Source organism: Rhineura floridana, chromosome 4 (assembly GCF_030035675.1).
Source record: "Rhineura floridana isolate rRhiFlo1 chromosome 4, rRhiFlo1.hap2, whole genome shotgun sequence".
Lineage (NCBI taxonomy): Eukaryota > Metazoa > Chordata > Lepidosauria > Squamata > Rhineuridae > Rhineura > Rhineura floridana.
The window spans coordinates 176,970,642-176,992,721 of NC_084483.1; the positions used below are offsets into that span (position 1 = coordinate 176,970,642).

A 22,080-nucleotide genomic window follows, 5' to 3' on the forward strand; every position below is an offset into this window, starting at 1 on the left:
TCTTGGCAAACTTCATACATAGAGTTTCCAAGTTTCTTGGCTGGGTTTCTTTGCTTGTAAAAGCTGCATGATGGGAAAACAACATCAGCAACCAGAAAACAGCAGACACAGATTTTTCTGAAACCATCTCTATGTTGGGAAAAGCTGCAACTGTTTAAAATTCCTATCAGTCATGAAGCTTTTAAATAAAAGCCTTTCCAGAATAATCCTCATAGTACCTTCTTTTTCTGGCTCTCGATATGACACACACAGGTAAATTGTTACCAGTGGGAAAAGCTTCATCTGCTTATATTCATATTAAAAGCAGATGAACAGCGCCCCCAAGATGAGGTGCCAGCTTTACAGATGAGATCTTTGGAAACTGCAGGGTTGTGAACTGCAGTGCCAAGGGTGTACCCAATTGTCATGTGCAAATCTAAGAAGGGCTGTAGCTTAGTGGTAGAGCATCTGATCACCAGCATCTTCAGGTAGGGCCAAAAAAGACTCCTGTCTTGAAACCCTAAGAGCGCTGCCAGTGTAGACAGTACTGAGCCAGAAGGCTCAATGGTGTGACTCAGTATAAGGCAGCTTCCTATGTTCCTAAGAGATACATCAAAGGGAAACACTAAAAGAGGAAGACGAAACGAGATTGACTGATTCCATTAAGGAAGCCATAGACCTGAACGTACAAGATCTGAACAGAATCATGACAGAAGCTACTGGAGGTCACTGAGTAATCGACTTGAAGGCACATAACAAAAAAACCTGTCACTGAAACTCTCGTGAGAAAAGCCACACTTGGTAAAAAATTTGTTTCTCTTCAGTGTTTAGACTTGGAAACCTTAATGTGGCTGAGAGGCTCAAGAAGAAATAAAAATGAGCTTCATAAACTGATTTGAATTAACCAGATGTATGCACTATGGGACAAAGAGAGCAAGACAAACTTGGGCCTGGCCAGGCCAAGCCTTAGTCTGGCCTACCAGGGCTAGATTCAGGAGCGGGTGACTCAGTCTTGGGAGTGTCTGTCATAGGCTGTACACTCAGATATCAAATTAACAGCTGAAACAAACAGTACAGTCAATTCATCTTTAAATGAAAAGCTGGCAACACTGTCCTACATGGCCATTGTTGTGCTAATGCTCTTCTTTAAAAAAGCAGGAAAATTTGCATTGTGTATGACAGGGCTAAATCATGCAGTTCACAGTTGCGAAGTAGGCTGGAAACACAATAAAAGAGATATTCCAAAGCTGAACAAATGGAAGGGAGTGCTAATGACTCGGTAGTTGGAGGCAATATGCTTCTGAATACCTGTTACTGGAAACAGCAAGAGGGGAGAGTGCTATTGCACTAAGGTTCTGTTTGTGGGCTTCTCATGGGCATGTGGTTGGCCACTGTGAGAACAGGATGCTGGACTAGGTGATCCAACAGGTTTTTCTTACATTCTTAGACTCCATATCTTGCTGTCATTTGGTCTGGGGTTCTTCCAGCAGCACATAAGGCCAGACAGAAGCACCATACTGTATTTTGGCTACCTCCCTTTCTTCATTGCAGGAGCTCTGAGAGGCAGAAGTGTCACCATTACTGAGAGATGGAAACGGGACGAACCTTGGTCCAGTCTGGTCTAGGCCTTGCTTCACCTCCCTTCCTCTTGGTTATAGTCCAGAGGTGGGCCACTTGTGATAATGTATGGAGTATATAGGTTAGTTAGGATGTATTTATTTAACTGATTAAAAGATTTCTATACCACTTTCCACAAAATATACCAAAGCAGTGTACAATTTAAAACAAAACTACACAAGAAATATACACACATACAATATACCAAAAATAAATAACAAAACGTGAGGTGATCTGGGGTCTACAAATGATTGAGCAAACAAGAATGTTTCCAGTTGCTGGTGGAAACGTCACTGATGGTACCTACCAGATCTCTGACTGTTTCATAATGCACAAAACACCTTTTCCTAGTTGACACCAGAGGAATCAGAGCCAGCCCTGATACCATCCAGGAGAGCTCCCCTCCAGATACTAGTGAACAAGCAAGTTCATATTGGAAAAGAAGCTCTCTCAGACAAATAGGTCTCAGGTTGCTTAGGGCCTTTAAGTCAATAGTACTGTAAAACCTTAAATCAGCCTTTCCCAACCAGTGTGCCTCCAGATGTTGTTGGACCACAACTCCCATCAGCCTCAGCCAGCATTGCCAATGGTCAGGAAAGGTGGGAATTGTGGTCCAACAACATCTGGAGGCACACTGGTTGGGAAAGGCTGCCTTAAATTGTGGTGAGTTGCAAATTGGCAACCAGTGTAGCTCCTTCAGGAGAAGTCTTATATGCGTGCAGTAGGGAGCACTAGTGGGCAGCTTAGTTGCAGCATTCTCCACTTGTGCAGCTTCTGAACCTCACATAGAGGGTGTTACAGCTAGCCAACCTTGAAGTTACCAACACAAGTTGCTGTTGTCTACATGTGTATGTCTATAATTCAGTGGTATGCAGACCGTCCCAGACTGAATTCTTAGTGTATCCAGTTAAAAATGATCAGGTGGCAGATAACGTGGAAAACTCCTCGGTGGAGAGCTGCTTCTAGTCGGGTACAGGCTAAGTGTACAAATGGTTTAATTTGGTATTGGTATAAGGCAACTTTCCATGCTTCCTATATCAGGGCTGGAGGTTAAGAATGAATAAAGACTATGCCCTCCTGTCTCATCCTAAAGCCTCAATCTTTATGTGTCACCCCTAGATCTCTAAGCACATGATTTCTCTAATAAGCTACTGTATCTAGGGGCTGTGCCTGTGTACAATCTACATATGTGGTGAAAAACCTGAGGAAAAATCCAACTGCAGAAAAACCATATTCATCACACAGTTAGTTTAAACAGAGCAGAAGCAGTCTTGAGCATGAGATGCTGATTTAGAACACTTTTAAAGAATAATAATTACATAAAAACAATTTTGGAGGGCAGAATCTTGCTTCAGTAGGGCCACTGAATTTTCAAAATCACAGGTCACCACACTCAACATACCATGTTTTCACTGTTTTCCAGTAGCCTCAAACATACTTAGCAGAATAAATGCAAAAATGAACACAAATGTGTAACACATAGGTATTTATGATGCCCACAGGTATTTTAATTCTTGTCTTCAGAGCAGCATACAAATGTGTGCCCTATTGAAAAATGTGTTGTTGCTAGTGTACATATTTTGAAAGTTGGTGAACAGTGAGGATGATTTATTAATTTTTCATCTAGTATCTTGCTAGTTAATACAATGCAACTTGTTTAGTACTGAAAACTGTATTGAAATTTTGGTTCATATACCTAGGCTAGGTTTACTGCAATGTATTACAGCCTTTGAAGACACTTTAGAAACTACAGTTAGGGCAGAATTTAGTAGCTCTGCTAGAACATTGACCACGAACAAGAGGGTCTGAGCATATTATACTGATTCTGGCCTGACTGTACTGGCTCAATCCAAAGTGCTGGTTGTGACCTATAAAGCCTTATGTGCCTCAGGACCCCAATAGCTCAAGGGCAGCCTCTCCGAACATGAACCAGCCTGGACCCTGTGGTCTTCCTCAGAGGCCCTTCTCAGTGTGCCTCACCTAAGAGACATGTGGAGGGTGGCCACACAACAATAGTATAGCCCCTAATTTGTGGAATGCTGTCCCCAGGAAAATACACCTGACACCATCATTGTCAGTTTTTAGGTTCTAAGCTAAGGCTGTAATTCCGTACTCCCTTACCTGGGAGTTAGCCATGTTGAATTTAATGGGACTTACTTCTGAGAAGACATGCATAGGATTGCACAGTAAGACATTTTTATTTACTCAGGCCTTTGGTAATTGTTAGCCTCAGCTGTGGTGCTCATCTTTCAGTGGAGTGAAGTAGGACTAACACATCTTAATTGTGTTGATGGGTGAGTATTTTATTTTATTTTATTTATTACATTTATATCCCACATTTCCTCTAAGGAGCTCAAGGTGGTATACAAACATGGTTCTCCCCCTCCCAATTTTATTCTCACAACAACCCTGTGAGGTAGGTTAGGTTGAGAGACAGTGACTGGCCCAAAGTCACCCAGTGAGCTTCATGGCTGAGTGGAGATAAAGTGAGAAAATGAGGAGGTTATCAGGAATTTTGTATTGTACATTATTTTAATTTTTTTGGCTTTAAATTGATTTTATATTTTGTCCTGTTAAGTCGCTTTGAGAGTTTTTTTAATTATAAAGTGATTAACAAATGTAATAAATATAATAAATAATAATATCCAACTTTCAGGACTGAAATAAGTGTTGAAGGATGTAGACAGCCTTTCTGGTCTTATGGAATCTACACAATCTGCTAAAGTATGCCATTTCTTTGTACACCAAAATCATGAAGAGTAATAGCTGATGTAATGTATTTGTAAAGAGCATGAGCAATGAATAGTTCAAAAATCAAATCACCCATGAATTTACTGGGTAGCCTTTGGCATACCTCTGTTTGTTAGTACAGCTTTCTCACCTGTAATATCACAATAATAATACAGCCCCGTCTTACAGGGATAGAAAGATTTCTGTGATACTGTATGTGAATTTCTGTGAACACGTAAGGCAAATGCTATATAAATACATAATATAAAGTTTATGTCTTGCTATATTATTTAAACCTGAACCTAAGCATGTTTACTTGGAAGTGAGTCCCAGCGAGTTAAAAAAAAAACTTATTTCCTAGTAAGATTATTCAGCTTGGCGGCCTTCAGTCTAAACTGCATAAAAACATTCTTGATAAACACATTCCAAAGTGGTCTCTCTTTTTAATTGTCTTGTTCTAGAAGGAAATATGAAATCTGCTTTATGACACAATATGATTGCTGTCCTTTTTCCTTAGTTGTCATGGATGATGACGATGATGAATCCTGTCTCTTTGACCTTATTGGGTAAGTGTTCTTTTTTTAAAAAAAGAAATGTGTGTAGAGAAATAATGCAAAATTCACTTTGCAAAAAGAAAGTTTGCATAAATAGTCTGGTTGTATCTGTTAAAAAAGGGCCATAGCATTCCTGATCTGCGGACTGGAGGTTAGGACTGCATGAAGGTTCCTTCCCGGTGGTGGAGAAGACATCCATTTGTTGGATAGGCACCTTCTTTTTGGTGCCTATGGAAACCTCTGCATACTTAGCTTTACCACTAGTAGTGCTCCTGTCAGCAGTAGCTAGTGTTAGGCCCCAAACTGGGGCATTCTGATGTGGGATGGATACAAGGGACCTTCATTCTCAAAGAGGCCAATATTGAAGGCCATGCTAACGATTTTCTATTTCTCTGTCTCCTGCCCTGGTTGGCACAAGCCTGCAGGACTTTGAGAGTGGTGGTAGATCCATCACACAATACACCAGCACCACTTAAGAAGCACTCTAAGGAAGAAATACGGTGCACACTTACTTAGGAGTAAATCCCACTGAACTCAGTGGAATGTATTTCTAAATAAAGCTGTCTTGAGTTCACTTTTTTGAAAAAGGATGGGGATATAAGTTTTTTGAACAAATAAATATGATTTGGATATATGTCATGATATGTTGGGGTTCTGTTGTAAATGAAATAAATATTTATCATTATTTAATTATAGTTATTTATTCACAAGTATATAAGCCATCTTTGTTACAAAAATTTGCCCAAACAGGCATACAAGGTATTTGCAATTTACAGAATATAAAATCATAATAAAAGTAATAACAATTGTTACCTACAAAGGTAATAAGGGCCACTTGGATCAGCTTGAATTTCCTCATTAAGGGGTCCCTGAAGGCAGTGAAGAGGATGCAGTGCAAGTCTCTGATGCTCCATTTGGCACCTTGAGCACCAACCTTCTTATTTTAAAGGTTAAATATGGTGGGGCTAACAGAAACTCTAGGAGGTTGCACTCTGCCTCTTTCTTTCCTCCCGCCTTGATCAATGCTGCCTTCTCGGACTTGATCATTTTTCCCAGGTGGGAAAGGATGGGGACATACCAGTAGTGAACAGCAGCAATTCTTGCCCTAGAAAAGGAGGGGGACATGGCAAGAACAACAGAGGTAAAGATGGCAAGAGAGGAGGTGGTTGTGGTTGAGGGGGGCAGCAACAAAGTATGTGGCCGCCCTTCAAAAACATTTGGAACTGGTCCTACACACACTGATGCATAGAACAACCATAGGATTGTACTCAGCAAAGTCATACTCAGAGTAGACCCATTGAAACCAATGAACTTGTTAGTCATTAATTTAAATGGGTTGGCTCTGAGTGTGACTTGGTTGGTACAACCCATAGCCCTAATTATAATAAGACGAGAGCTCTTTTAAAAACATAATATGACAGCTAAATATCTTGCGCTATAAATAGAAATTTATACTACTGATATGGTTTGCTGTAAACAAGCCACAGTTATTGCTTCTGGCTGCATATTCTAAATTAAGCAGTTGGGGATCACAGTCTCTGCATTCAGATGATGTAATGCAGAAGGACTGTTCCTGTGTGTGCCATGTTAGCATAGTTTAAACAAATGCAAAGTTCCCTGATTGTTCCATCTCACTTTTTCTTGTTTGTACTTTTAAAGAGACGCACAGGCACTGAATTATTTCCTACATGGAGCAGGCAGTAAACCTGTAAGTCATATTCTGATACATTAAATATAGATCTAATTTTACTAATTGTGCTATTGTTATATTAATGTTATTTTTCTATGTTTTTTCTGATTACAGAATAATGAAGACTTGACTAATGCAGGATATTCTGCAGCCAACTCAAATTCCATTTTCGCCAATATCAGTGTAAGTATACAGAAAAAAGTCATTTTAGTCCACGGCAGTGTGTGCTTCAGTGCTGCATTCTTATAACATGCTGCTCCTGTCTGGGTGAAGTAAAATTCTCAAAGCACATGCATACAATATCCACATTAAAAGTGCAAGTCCTTGCACACACTAAGCCTTTGCCACCAGTTTTTGCCTGTTGCTTCCCCACTGTTAGGGTTATCAAGAAGGAGAGTTGTTGACTTGGGCATCAGTGCTGCATGTCTGTTGAGTTCTGGGCTTCCTTCCTACATTAAATAACCTTTAATAGGGTCTCTGTAGGGAGGAAGTGGACCAAGATGAGGCCTTTAAACCTGATGCAGACTTCTTGCTCAGTGCTATATGGCATTTTTAATCAGAGCTGCATGGCACTCATGTTCATTAATCTAATGATAAAGCTGGCTAAATTAAGTGCCGGTACTCTTGAGAGGATGTCCTGAAAGAAAGGAAGAGAAATAATGAGATAAGGAGAGAGAGACACCTATAATGAGCAACCTTGTACTTAAATTATCATCATCATTATTGCATTTATATTTCACCTTTCCTCCAAGGATCCACATGCTTCTCCCCCTCACCATTTTATCCTCACAATAACTCTGTGAGGTAGGTTAGGTTGAGAGACAGTGACTGGCCCCAGGTTACTCCGTCACTTCATGGCTGAATGGGGTTTTGAACCCTGGTGATTTGTTTTATGTTTTTCCTTTCAGAGCTCTGATCCTAAGTCATCAATCAAAGGTGTTGGCAGTCAGCTTGGAGAGGGGCCTAGTGATGGACTACAGTTGCCAAGTAGCCTTCAGTTTCTTGATGATGAACTTGAATCTTCTCCATTGCCTGATCTCAGTGAAGATCAGCCTTTTGATATCCTCCAGAAATCTCTGCAGGAAGCTAATATTACTGAACAGACTTTGGCAGAAGAAGCTTACTTGGATGCCAACATAGGCTCCAACCAACAGTTTGCACAAGCTCAGCTTCATCCTTCCTCATCAGCATCTTTTACTCAGGCTTCTAATATTTCTAATTGCTCAGGTCAGACGCTGCAACCTATAGGAGTTACTCAAGTGGTACAGCAACCAGTTGGAGCATCTTTTGCAAGCAATACAGTTGGTGTGCAACATGGCTTTATGCAACATGTGGGGATCAGTGTTCCCAGCCAGCATTTGTCAAACAGTAGTCAAATTGGTGGTTCTGGACAGATACAGTTAATCGGTTCGTTTAGTAATCAACCTTCTATGATGACCATCAATAATCTTGAAGGATCTCATATTATATTGAAGGGTGGGGGGCAGCAAGCACCTGCAAACATGAGTGGTGGACTTTTGGTTCATAGGCAAACTCCTAATGGTAACTCATTGTTTGGCAACTCAAATTCCAGCCCAGTAGCACAACCTGTAACTGTTCCATTTAACAATACAAATTTTCAGACATCTTTGCCTGTGCATAACATCATCATACAGAGGGGTCTTGCTCCAAATTCTAACAAAGTTCCCATCAATATCCAGCCAAAGCCTATTCAGATGGGCCAGCAAACTACCTACAATGTGAATAGCTTGGGAATACAGCAGCATCATGTACAACAAGGGATTCCTTTCGCTTCATCAAACTCCCCTCAGAATTCAGTAGTTGGTCCACATATGTCTGTTAATATTGTTAGTCATCAAAACACAAGAAAATCAGTTACTTCTCAGGCAGTAAATAATGCTGCTGGTAGTATTGTTATCCATTCTCCTATGGGACAGCCTCATGCACCTCAGAATCAGTTTCTTATACCCACAAGTCTGTCAGTAAATCCTAACTCAGTTCACCATGTCCAAACCATAAATGGACAACTTCTTCAAAATCAGCCTTCACAGCTTGTTTCTGGCCAAGTATCCACAGAGCACATAATGCTAAACAGGAACTCTACAAACATGCTTAGAACTAACCAGCCATATTCAGGACAGATGCTGAATAATCAGAATGCTGCTGTACAGCTAGTTTCTGGTCAAACATTTGCAGCTCCTGGAAGCCAAGTTATAGTAAACCATGGGACTTCTCAAATTGTTAGTGGCCAGGTTCCACTACCACAGGCATCTTCTGCTGTGTTGCATTTATCCCCTAGCCAAGGAAACGTTTCCCAAGGGAGAACGGGCTTTACCACAATGTCTTCTGGACAGTCAACAGGTTCAAGTATCTCATCAAGCAATCGGTTTACTGTTGTGAGTTCTTCTGCCACAGCACATCCCAACATCGGCCCATCAGTCCAGACTGTTGCTTCAGGAGGAAATTTTGCTGGAGATCAACTTGCACAGCAAAATAGAACACAGTTGTCAGTCAGTGTGTCACATCGTCTTCCAGTTTCTTCTTCCAAGTCGGTCAGCACCTTTAGTCACACATCAGTAACCCAACCACAGTTTTCCTTTGGGCAGGTATGGATTGATGCAAGCTCAAAAATTTTATCAGTGTAAAATTTATCAGGCAGCTAGCCCTTACAGCTTCTAACTATACACCAGTATTTTGCTCTGATGCTGTTGTTTTACAGATAGCCAGCTATGCAAAAAACTTAATTTGTGTCAACAGATCAGTATTTCTTGGTTGGAACTATTGGGTTGTGTCCATCATATTGCATGCAGAAGACAACTCTTTCCCTTCCCCTGTAGCCCCTTGTACTCACCGGAAGGTTTCTCCAGAGGGTTGAAGGGGAGGGATCTACGAAATATTGTGGGCTCTGTCATATGGGGCAATAGTGAGAGGGTACAGGATTGCCAAATGGGCAGAGGAATCTTTCTCTAGTGGAGTGCAATTCCTCTTCCCAATTTTGGGTGGCCCCTCCCTCCAGCTCCATATGACACAGCCCAGACTCTTAGAAACGTAGCAATCTGTTTCATAGAATCATTGACTACTAGAGTTGAAAAGACCCTGTCCAACTCCCTGTTCAATGCAGGAATTCAAGTTAAAGCATACCTGACAGGTGACTGTCCAGTTGCCTCTTGAATGCCTCCAATGTTGGAGAGCCCATCACCTCCCTAGGTAATTGGTTCCATTGTCATACCGCTCTAACAGTCAGGAAGTTTTTCTTGATGTTAAGTTGAAATCTGGCTTCATCTAAGTTGAGTCCATTATTTCATGTCCTGCACTCTGGGATGATCGAGAAGAGATAGACCATTGGTCCACGTAGCTCAGTACTGTCTGCACTGACTGGCAATGGATCTCTAGGGTTTCAGACTGGGGACATTCCCAGTGAGATGTGAACCTGGGACCTTCTGCATGCATATCAAATGTTTTACTGCTGAACTACATTCCTTTTTTTCAGGAGGGCTCCTGGAGAGTCTTTTGGGGAGGTACAGTGGAGCCAGGGAGGAAAGGGGAAGAGAAAGATCCATTGTGTGGGCTTGCCTTCCACTTGTGAAATGTTCAATCCAACGCATTATTTTTATTGATTTAAAAAGGCTTGTTTGCTACAAGTGACTTTTTAGCATCCTCAGCAGTAGTTTAGATACTTATTAATTTAAAAGTAATGGTCACATTGTAGCTAATTACTGAATACCATTTATTGTAATTTGCATGTTGAAACTGTATGAGAAATGGGATGTAGGGCTTTGAGGTTATCTAGACCATTCTCGAGTGAGCAATAATTCCATTTCATATATGTTTGTACTGCTTGTTTTGTGTATCAATTTAGGATTTGATGATGGACAGAATTGATTGAAAGTCAAATCTTTGAGTGGAGAAAAGAGACATTATGTTAAATAATGCCAAAGATTAATATTTTGATCATAAGATATGCTGCATGAGCAGCTAAACTCTTTGGAGTAGGTGTAGTATCTATGATGATACTTAGAGAGTATGGTTTATTAGGAAAATCATGAGGATTGTGCCTGTGCCCCTCTCCCTTCCTACTCATCTTTCCTTCTCCCTTCACTTGTGTGCCGGAATTGAAGACTACCAGGGTTTGTAAAACTATTGTTCTTTGTCACATGTGATTACAAACCAGGGTATGTAGCTAGGTTTCATATCCTGGTTTGGAGTACGAGATGAAATCATAGTTTCCTAGTTGTAGTGGATTGTATTCCCAGATTAAAACACAGTTTCCCAATTTGGATGTAATGGGAAACAACAGCTTAACAAATTCTGGAAGTCTTCAGTTCTGGCATACAAGCAAAGGGAGGAGAGAGGATGGAACCTACTAGCATAATGCTTCTAGTAAATAATGTCTGAACAAGACCAAACACAATAAATATATGTATCAATTGGTAAGACCATAAGAAGAGTACTGCATCCTGCAGGCCTGCATCCTGTTTTGCACAATTGCAAATCAGATGTCTCTTGGAAGCTCACATGACAACAGTAGCTTTCTTCTACCATTATTCCCCAGTATCTGGTATTCAGAGGCATGCTGCCCATGATTTTGATGGCTGTCTATGGCCATCATGAGTAGTAGCCATTGGTACCCCATCCTCCAGGAATTTGTTTAATTTCCTTTTAAAGCTGTCTAAATTGGTGACGGATCACTACAACTCATGGAAGCAAATACCATAGTTTTGACTGTGTGCTATGTGAAGAAGCACTTCCTCTTGCCTATCCTGAATCTCCCAACATTCAGCTTCATTGGATGACAATGAATTCTATTAATATTACGAGAGAGCAAGAGAAAAAAACTTTCTCCCCATGTATACTTTTATACACCTCTATCATATCCACCCTTACTTTCCTTTTTTCTTAACTAAAAAGCCTCACAAGTTGTAACCTTTCCTTATAGGGAAGTTGCACCAGTCCTCATCATTTGGTTGCCTTTTTCTTCACCTGTTCCAGCTGTGCCTTTTTTGAGATGGGGCAACCAGAACTGCTGTAAATAGTGTTCCAGGTGTAGCCGTACCACAGATTTGTATAAGGGCATTATGATATTGACAGTTTTTAAAATTCTATTTCCTAATTGTCCCCAAGATGGAATTTGTCATTTTCCACAGTTGCCACACACTGGGTCAACATTTTCATTGATCTGTTTTTATGACCTCAAGATCTGTTTCCTGGTCATTCACCACAAGCCCAGACCCCATCAGTGTATATCTGAAGTTGGGATTTTATGCTGCATTGTGCATCACTTTACCCTTGCTTAAATTAGCCACTTGGATCCATTCTAGTCTGACTTCAGACCTGGCCATGGCACTGAAACTGCCTTGGTCACCCTGGTTGATGACATCTGTAGGGAGAGAGTTAGGAGGAGTGTGAACCTGCTCATTCTCCTTGATCTCCCAGCGGCTGTTGATACTATTGGCCATGGTATCCTTCTAGTGTGTCTCAGGGAGGTGAGGGTTGTGGGCACTGTGCTTCAGTGGTTTCGCTCATACCTCCAGGGCCACTTCAAAAATGTAGCTATGGGTGGTTAATGTTTGGCACCATGGGTGCTGTCTTGTGGTATTCTGCAGAGTTCCATCTTGATCCCTATACTATTTAACATCTATATGGAGCCACTGGGAGCTGTCATCAGGATATTTGGAGTTTGGTATCACCAAGTAGGCCGCCTCACAAGATCAGCCACACAGGACCTCCTCTCGGTCCCGCCAGTCAAAACAGCTAGGCTGGTGCGGACCAGGTAGAGGGCGTTCTCAGTTGTGGCCCCCACCCTCTGGAACTCTCTCCCTTATGATCTTCGTCATGTCTCCTCCCTGATGAGTTTCCGCCAAGCTTTAAAGACCTGGCTATTCAGGCAGGCCTATAAGAATTTTGGGGTAGATTAGCTTTTTGATATATTATTGATGGTTGATGTTAGAGTAATTGATGACTGTTTTTATATTGTATATTGCATTTTATTGTATATTGTATTTTATTTTATATTGTGTAAGTCGCCTAGAGTGTCCGTGAATTCGGACAGATAGGCGACTAACAAATAAAATTTATTATTATTATTATTATTAATATGCAGATGACACCCAACTCTATCTCTCGGGTTCCATCTGAATCAGGAGAGGCAGCTGAGGTGCTGGACTAGTGCTTGGAGACAGTGATGGGCTGGATGTGGGCTGATAAAATGAGGCTGAATTCCACAAAAACAGGTGTTATCTGTTCAGAGTTCTCATGTCTGGGAGGTAGGGAAATTGCCTGTTCTGGATGGGGCTGCACTTCCCCAAAGGATCAGGTTCACAGCTTGGGAGCACTCCTGGATCCAACATTGTCACTGGAGGCTCCAGCTGGTTCACCAACTTCAGCTCGTTTTGGACAGAGATGACTTGGCTACAGTACTCCATGCTGTGGGATCTTCCAGATTGGATTATTGCAATGCACTCTACACGGGGCTGCCCTTGAAGAGAATTTGGAAACTTCAACTGGTCCAAAATGCAGCAACGGCTACATTGGTTGCCAGTTCATTTCTGGGCCCAGCCTAAGGCGCCCACACTAGTAGTTTGGGATGACTTAGGTTCCAAATATCTGAGAGCTCTTTCCCTACAGACCTCTCAGGTCTTGAGATAGCAGGGCCATTTTGGTAGTTCTGCCACCTTTGGAAGCTTGGAGGATGGTGGCCCGGGAGAGGGCATTCTCTGTAGTGGCCCCTAAGTTGTGGAACTCCCTCCTCACTGAGGTGCGTCTGGCAACTTCATTGTATTAGTTTTAGGTGAATGCTGAAGATGCACCTCTTTGCCCTGGTCTTTGACACCTTAGACATGTATTTTTAGGACCCACTCTATTTGGGATTTTCAGTTGCTTTTAAATTGTTTTTAATGTCATATTTTAAAATTGTTGTAATCTGTCCTGGGACCTTCGAGTGAAGGGCAGGTAATAAATGCTGATGATAATAATAATAATAATTAATAATAATAATTTGCCATATATTTAATTCATGTATTTAGGATTGTTGGGATGTGTATGTCTAAGTTTTATACATCCATCTGCATAGCTGAACTGTGGAATTCGCTCCCACAAGAGGCAGTGATGGCCACCAACTTGGATGACTTTAAAAAAGGATTAGATGAATTCATTGAGGATAACGCTGTCAGTGGCTGCTAGCCACAAAGGCTGTGTTCTGCTGCCATAGTCAGAGGCAGCATGCTTTGAATAACATCTGCTGGAAACCACGGGAGGGGAGAGTGCTCTTGCATGCAGGTCCTGCTTGTGGGCTTCCCATGGGCATCTGGTTGGCCACTGGCCTGACCCAGGAGGTTCTTATGTTCTTAGATCTCCCCAGTATTCAGACACTTAAATCAGGCTCCACACATACCTACCATATATGTGTAGGAAGTATGCTTCATTTTCCTGGGGTCCAGGCCAGATGATAGACTGAATCTCTGCACTTAGTCAAACCACCGTGTGATGGCATGTATGTGGTCAATTGCCAGAGCAGAACCCTTATAAAGGAAAAAAAGTGCATCAAATAAGGTCATAATGATTTTTCACAGTCAGAGTTTTGACAGCACAGTCCTATGCATATTTACTCAAAAGTAACCTCTATTGTGTGCAATGGACATATTTGCAAACAAGCCTGTGTAGGATTGCAGCACCAGTTTCATTAAAATATAGCATATGATCTAATAGTGTGGCTGAAAAGGGCAAGGATGTTGTGTACCAACGTATCAGATAAACCAATTGAAATTATTATAGGGGCTCATTTTATTTGTAATGCAAGATAATAAAACTGGAACTACAGGTTATGTTTATATGTTTTGTTTTGTATGTGGGATACTGGTTTTTCATTACATTTTATTTGTAATTAACTGTCATATTTTTGTGTGTCTTTTCACAGACTCAAAAAAAGGGTAATAATCTTGTGTCTTCAGTTTCAACACCAAAGTCACAGGATAGCCTGAGACCACCTCAGCTAACAAGTCTTCTAGGTAATACATTACCAGGTCAGATAAACGTTTTTGTTTTTTAAATAGCTTTCCTCAACTCCTCTAGTATGAAGTGGGTTTTTAAATTCCAACAAAGGCATGGTTTGGTGCTAATATGTCTTAAATATTGCTTGAAGAGTTAAAGCTCATAGATTTGTTTGCTTATTTATTTAGGTTTATATGCTACTTTTCAAACAGTTTTCTCAAAGCAGTTTAAAAATTAATGTAATAAGAGTATTTAAAACCAATATATAAAAAAACCACATTTAGCTTAAAACAGCAGCATACAACAATTTCTTGTAAGATCAGTAAAAAACACATTACACTTTAAACTGAGAGAAAAGACAGTTTAAAATATGTATATTATAAGTTTAGTAGGGTGGAAATTTAGGTGGAAATTTAGGGAAAAAATTACAAATTGCTAATACTCCTCTGCAAATTTATTTGATCCCCACATGACTTTTAAAAGCCACAGATGCTTTACAGAGAATCAATAATGTATTGAAAGATATGAAATATAATCTTAGAAGGATATTTGTGTCTGTTGCAAAGTGAAGGTCCATGTTCAATGGAATTGTTTCCTGAAGTTTGTTCTGCACTAATTTCTCAATTCATGTATCATTTCCAATATTGTGATTGTGCATCTTAGAACATGGGTGAACTTCTGGAAAGTGTGTCTGTGGCCCAAAGCATGTAGTATACACGGATCTGGGAGCCACAATTGGAGCACATGTTTACAGCATGTTTTCAGACATACAAATGCCACTCTAACGTTACAGCAAAGGTGTATTTGACCTGTAGCAGAAATGAAGGGAGCTGTCTTTTGTAGTGTGCCCTTAACATCTGAGACAAGCTGCACTGAGCCTGCCTGAGTAATTTAGCACTTTAGTTCTCTTAGGACCAAAGAAAGAGAGTAAAGAGCTCCTCCTTTCTCTGCCTCAAACAGTTGCTTCACCCACACATACCTGCAAGAAAATTTCTCCAGATGGTTAAAACCAAATATAAACTCACTTACTCAGTGGCATTTGCTCTTTAAAAAAAAGTGCTTGTAGAACACAGCTTATGGAGGTCACTACATATAACAGCAGAAGACATTTCAAATTGAATCTTTTACAGTTAATTTTTTAAAAAACCTTTAACACAGTAAAAGAGAAGATACCTTCTGATTACCTGTTTGAAACAAGAGACTGAAGCATGCGGCAGGGTAGTTTATCATGAATATCTATGTTATTTACATTGTGAAGGTGGGAGTTAGCTGGGCTCACCCTGTGTTTTCATTGATGCCTGTATGCAACTTGGGCATTCTGAAATTCTATTAAATAGCACATTTGAACCTCACAGGCTTATGGGGGTTTTTTTGGATCATGCCATTACTTTATAAATATTTATATTTTGTACGGGTCTATAGCAGTTTTGTAAAAGCATTTCCCATTACATGTGGATGTCTACATGCAAATTATTTTGAAATCATGACATATTTAGGTAGAAGATTCTAAACATTGTTTAAGGGATTGTTTTGTTAAAGTCTCTTCACAATACATATGTTTATAGGACAAGATACTGGGGGGAAAATCATACAACAGCCTATAGGAACAGCACTACCACACCAGGAAAAAACAGTAGGATCATCTCCTGCCCAAACAAATATGCAGGTAGGAAACAATTTTCCCATTTTTTCCGTAAATGTTAGTGGAAATGTACAAGGCTAATAGTTCACCAATAATTTCTTGTTTGTAGTATTTTCTACAGTGAATACACTAACCTTTCCAAGGGTGATTTGTGAGATTTACACTGGGCTGAGCTTGATGGGAATTGTAGTCCAGAACATCTGGAGGGGCACCAGGTTATGGAAGGCTGTGATAGCATATCTGTTAACACTTGCCACCCTAAGCTGTCATATGTGCTGTCTTTGGATCAGGCCATACAGTATGCATCTCATTCTGTGCTTATTTACTTGGAGATATACCCCGCTGAGTTTAATAGGTCTTATTCTTGAAATAAGAATATTGCTAAATATATAGCCATGCTGTTGATTTATTTTCTTAGTACATCACCCAATTAAAAATGGCTTTTTCAAATCTATTTATTTATTTATTACTTGAATTTATATCCCACTTTTCCATATAAATATGCTCAAAGTAACTTACAATAGCACAAAAATGCAAATCACTACATCTATAGCAATCATTTCAAAAACAATTGTTTCAAAACATTAAATTTTAAAATAGTCTGTTCATATTGATAGTCTGTTTTTAAATTGTTTTAAGTGTTTTTTTTAAAGTGTTTTTATATTTGTATATTTGTTTTTAATGTTTTTAATTGTTGTAAACCGCCCAGAGAGCTTTGGCTATGGGGTGGTATACAAATGTAATAAATAATAATAATAATAATATAATAATAATAATCTAGTCTATAAAAAGTGCCTTTAGGAGATTTTTGAGGGCATTTTATTTCTGTTGTGTAATGTGCACAGCTGTATAATACATTTTTATAAAAGAAAATTATTCCAGTGTAATAGATATGTGTTTTGGATCTAGGTTGATGGTCATACAATAGGACAAAAGAGGCCTGCTACTAAACAGCTAACAAAAGGAGCCTTGTAAGTTGTTTCCTTTTATTCATGCTTTTACTGTAGACATGTTTTCTTCTATTTGCCACCTTCAAGTTTTGTCAAGTTGTTACATATGGTGCTATTGTGAACAACTGACAATAGCTATCTTCCCATTAGTATTCTACAGCAGTTACAGAAGGATCAGGCGCATGCTGTGACTCCAGATAAAACTCAGTTCAGATCTTTAAATGATGCAGTCCAGAGACTCCTCTCATATCATGTGTGTCAGGGATCACTGCCAACAGAAGAGGATTTAAGGAAAGGTAATTTTTGCTTTCCAAATTGTTGTGAAAAAGCTGTGCTTGCAGGATTTTATAGAAATCACACTAGTAAAATGTTACATATTTACATATTTTGCTAGGCAAAATGCAAGAATGAAATATGATAGAGGAATATTTTGGTTATTAAGGACTAATATTCTAAATATATTTTCTATGCCTTTCCAGTGGATAATGAATTTGAATCTGTAGCAACACAGCTTCTGAAAAGAACACAGGCTATGTTAAATAAATACAGATGTCTGCTTTTGGAAGATGCAATGGTAAGACTAATAAAAAAGATCTATCTGTGTGTATATTATGTATTCGTGCATCTTAGCCCACATGGGTTAATTTTCACATATTTTGTTCTAATATAACAGTATCTAACTCCATGGCCCACATCAGCCAACATGTGTTACCTCTGGATTGTTAGCACAAAAAATAGATTTCATAAAATAGATAATAACCTTATCATCATATGCTGACAATTCCCCTCAGGTGAGAGCTTTTCCATTTCTTCCAAGTTTTCTCCTCCCCAGAGTTCTTTAGGAATGGGAGGTGTGTGTGTTGGGGTTGGGAGGTGTCTCTCTCTCTTCAAGAGGCGTGCTAGCTGAAACAAACACTCCTAGTATTTAAGGAGCAAATATGTAGGAACAGTGTCTAAGCAGGCATATTTGCATGACAATTTAGTACTTTTAGGAATGTTTAACTATTAATAATAGCCTGGCCACATTTATGCATTAGTAACATCATGGCTCAATTATTGCAGTGTACTCTCTGTGGGGTTATACTGGTATGGAAGCTCCAGCTGGTGCAAAATGCTGCAGCTAGACTGTCAGTGGGGACAAACTACCACCAATACATAACTCTGGTGCTGAAACGCTTGCAAAGGCTGCCCATATGCTACTGGGCCAAGTTCAAGACTCTTCTATTACTTTACAAGGCCCATAACAACTTGGATCCAGGATACCTTAAGGACTGCTTGATGCCTTTTAGCCTTGCCTGATCACCAATGTCTTTTGGGTAGTCACTGTTAATGGTCCCCCTTGATTCAGACACATGACTTGTATCCACCAGGAGCCATGCATTCAGTATTGTGGGTCCAATTCCCTCCCAGCTGAGATCGGACAGGTCCCTTCATGTTGAAATTTCAATGCTTGCTGAAGAATTTTTTAAACATTTCAGCAGGCATTTTAGATAATTTTTTTCTGATTTTATGGTTAGTTTTAACTGATTTTATGTTGTATCTCTTTAGTATTCCTCTTGTATTCCTTTTGTATACCAATTGTGGTATTAAGCAGTATATAAATTATTAAGCAGTATTTTATATCTGAATCAGGAGAGGCTAGGCAAGCCCTGGACCTGTGCCTGGATGCATGGTGTACTGGATGAGGATCAATAAACTGAGCTTGAATCCTAGGCCTTGTGGGTGGGTGGTTCCCATGTCTGGGAAATAGATAAGTTGCCTGTCCTGGATGGAGTTACACTCCCTCTAAAGGAGCAGGTACACAGTTTGGGGTACTGCTTGATCCATGTCTGTCGTTAGAGGCTCAAGTGAGCTCTGTGGCCAGGAGTGCTTTCTGCCAGCTTCAGCTGGTATGCCATCTGTGACCATTCTTGTACTGTGACAGCCTGACCACAGTAGTCCATGTGTTGGTAAGCTCAAGACTCAATTACTGTAATACACTTTACGTCAGGCTGCCCTTTTATCCGGTCTGGAAGATGCAACTAGTGCAGAATGCAGCGGCCAGACTACTTACAGGAGCAGATTACTGGCAATATGTTACCCTGCTGTTGAAAGAGCTGCACTGGTTGCCAATTTGCTACCGGGCCAGGTTCAAGGTACTTATGTAAATTCAGAAAGCCCTGAATAACTTGGGCCCAAAGTACCTTAAGGACTGCCTGACTCCCTGTGTTCCATCTCGATCACTGCGATCTTCTGATTGGGCACTTTTGGTGGATCCCCACGCCCCTGAGGTTTTATTGCCCTCCACCAGAACTGAGCCTTTAGCAGGAACCATCCTTTCTTTCTTTCTTTCTTTCTTTCTTTCTTTCTTTCTTTCTTTCTTTCTTTCTTTCTTTCTGGCATCTCTTGAAAACAACTTTTTTAGACAGGTCTTTTAACGCTTTTTTTTCTTCCAATGAATGCAGTATTTGTTGATGCTTTTATTATTGTTTTTAATGATGTTTTTGGTTTTTAATTTTACAATGTTTTTTGTATGTTGTAAGCTGCCTTGATGCACTTTTATGAAATCTATAAATATATACATGAGTAAAATAAAATAAAATAATACTAGAACCAGGGGTCATCCAGGGAAGCTGTATGTTTGGAAATTCTGGGCAGACAGCACATAGTTATGTAATTCACTACCACAAAATGTAGTTGCGGCCACCAACTTAATTCAGCTTTAAAAAGAAATTAGACAAATTCATGGCTACTAGTCATGATGGCTATATTACCTCCAGTATCAGAAGCAGTGTGCCTTCGAATACCAGTTGCTGGGGATCACAAGTGGGAGAGTCCTATTTTTCCTCGTCTTGCTTATGGGCTTCCCATAGGCATCTAGCTAGCCACTGAGAGTTGCTAGACTAGAACCAGTGGAGCTCTTCTTAATGCTCTTCTTAACTATCTTTAATTGTTTCTCTGTATCTGTATTGAATTTGAAATTGTTTTTATATGTGAGATTGTTTCAATTGTTTTTATATATTGAATTGTTTGATATATATTTGTTGATATTTTTCTTATTAAATGACTTTGAAATGTTTTATAGGAAGCAGTTCATTGGGCCTAACACTTTTGGGCTTGGCACTTTTTTCTTTCTCCTTCTATCTTCTGAGCTAATTCTCCTTGCAAACAACTCATCTTATTTATTTAATTCCATTTACTAAAAGAAATGGAGAATTAGCTCAGACCACAGAACGAGAGAGAAAGTGTTAGGCCCAATTTCCTTCACCTGCTGTTGTTCTGGCCTAAGAGAGAAGAGGCAACTTGTGCAAAAGTCTGGAGAGCAGCTTAGTGTTCCTCACACAGGGTTTAGAATATTTTCTTTTAAACTGCTCAAAACAGAGGCTTGGTGGAAAGGAGTGCGGAAATTGATAATTATCTATGGCTGCTATGCTAGACTCTTGTACTGCAGTACAGTGCATGCTTACTTTGGAGTAATCTCCATTAAAATGCTTATTTACTGTGAGTAAACACGAGTAGGATTGCACTATAAATCGTTTGAGGCAGTAATATTTATTGTGGTTAAATATAAGTAACAATCTGTTTTAAGGTAGTGCTAAGCATCCTTGGTTATTTTCAGCAAAGTTAGTACATCTTGACTTGTGTGCATATTTGGCATAGTTTTAAAAATGGTCTATTCAAAAGTACAAGGAATAGCCCGCTTATCACAGAATGATAATAAAGAAAAGGCTGTAAATTGTGTATATGGTATAAAGCTCTTAAAGCATCCCACCTAAGGATGATAAAAATGTGAATAATTGTTATAAAGGCTAGTGGAGCTGTGCTGGTGTAGAAACTGATGCATGCAGTTAGCACTGCAGTCCTAAGTGCACTTTGGAGTAAAGCCCCATTGAATTCAGAAGTCAAAATACATAGGACTGAGCTGTACAAACACTTTGATATGGAACATTAATGTTACAAAAATAGTTTTTGTCTATGATAACCAACTTTTCCTTATAGAAACCAAAGCTAATTTAAAAAACAGAAATGAGTGTATTTATAATATACAAAACCACAATTTTTCTTTTTTTTAAAAAAAACCCTCATAATGAAATTGCAATAACAGTATGTCTATTGAGTTTAGCATTTTGTTAAACTTGATGCTGTTCTATGCAGGTAAAAGTTAAACTTGTTAATATTATTAGAAATGATTTGTTTGTTTTCCAGAGGATAAATCCTTCTGCAGAAATGGTCATGATTGACAGGATGTTTAACCAGGAAGAAAGACAAACGCTATCACGGGATAAGCGTCTTGCAATAGTAGACCCTGGTAAGAAACTAATTATTTTGAAATGAAAGTGTCTTAGGCTGCGGTCCTGTACGCATTTACCTGGAAATAGTCTAGTTGAACTCAGTAGGACTTACTTCTGAGTAGACTTGTATATATTAGCACTGCATCATACAGAGAAATGGCTTTAGTATTTATAATAGCGTTCTTTCAAAATGCTGGAAGGATTTATACTTCTGAGTCAGATATAAAGATGCAATATTTCTGGAAACTAGAGCTACAGGAAAAGAGTTTTGTTTCTGAAGAGGCGGAAGTCTCAGGCATTTTAATCAAAGTTAAAATATATGCAGTACTGACATTCTTGTCAAACCTAACTTTTATTTACTGCTTTACTGTATGGGGATGGTGTTTGTTTTTTATTATTATTATTATATATTTATTTTCAGTTTTTAACAATGTTGTAAGTTGCTTGGAGACCTTCAGGTAATAAATGACTAATAAATGTAAATAATAATAATAATAACAATAATAATAAAACCTGGAACACATTATGTACAATTAAAGTTGCAATATAAATTTCAGTGGGACTTGCTTCTAAGTAGATACGAGTAGGATTGTGCTGTTAGCAGTTAACGTATGAAAGAGTAGTATATTTATGAAGTTTAAAAGTATATATACATTAGTTT

At 39.3% G+C, this 22,080-nt stretch overlaps 1 protein-coding gene across 12 annotated transcripts in view; it reads left to right on the forward strand.

Moving 5' to 3' along the window:
* BICRAL (BICRA like chromatin remodeling complex associated protein) overlaps positions 1–22,080 on the forward strand; it is a 38,071-nt gene that overhangs the window by 11,439 nt on the left and 4,552 nt on the right. For 3 of the 12 annotated variants that reach the window (XM_061625345.1, XM_061625358.1, XM_061625348.1), the window contains exons 2-12: positions 1,531–1,678; positions 4,844–4,892; positions 6,540–6,588; positions 6,685–6,753; positions 7,479–9,176; positions 14,483–14,588; positions 16,122–16,222; positions 17,108–17,169; positions 17,299–17,444; positions 17,628–17,722; positions 21,334–21,436. In XM_061625345.1, coding sequence (XP_061481329.1) covers positions 1,666–1,678; positions 4,844–4,892; positions 6,540–6,588; positions 6,685–6,753; positions 7,479–9,176; positions 14,483–14,588; positions 16,122–16,222; positions 17,108–17,169; positions 17,299–17,444; positions 17,628–17,722; positions 21,334–21,436 — 2,491 coding nt within the window. In that variant the 5' untranslated portion in view covers positions 1,531–1,665. Of the gene's footprint in view, positions 1–12; positions 781–1,530; positions 1,679–3,805; positions 3,891–4,252; positions 4,321–4,843; positions 4,893–6,539; positions 6,589–6,684; positions 6,754–7,478; positions 9,177–14,482; positions 14,589–16,121; positions 16,223–17,107; positions 17,170–17,298; positions 17,445–17,627; positions 17,723–21,333; positions 21,437–22,080 lie in introns of those variants that run through there. The other 9 variants (XM_061625355.1, XM_061625354.1, XM_061625356.1 and 6 more) reach the window with 7 other exon arrangements.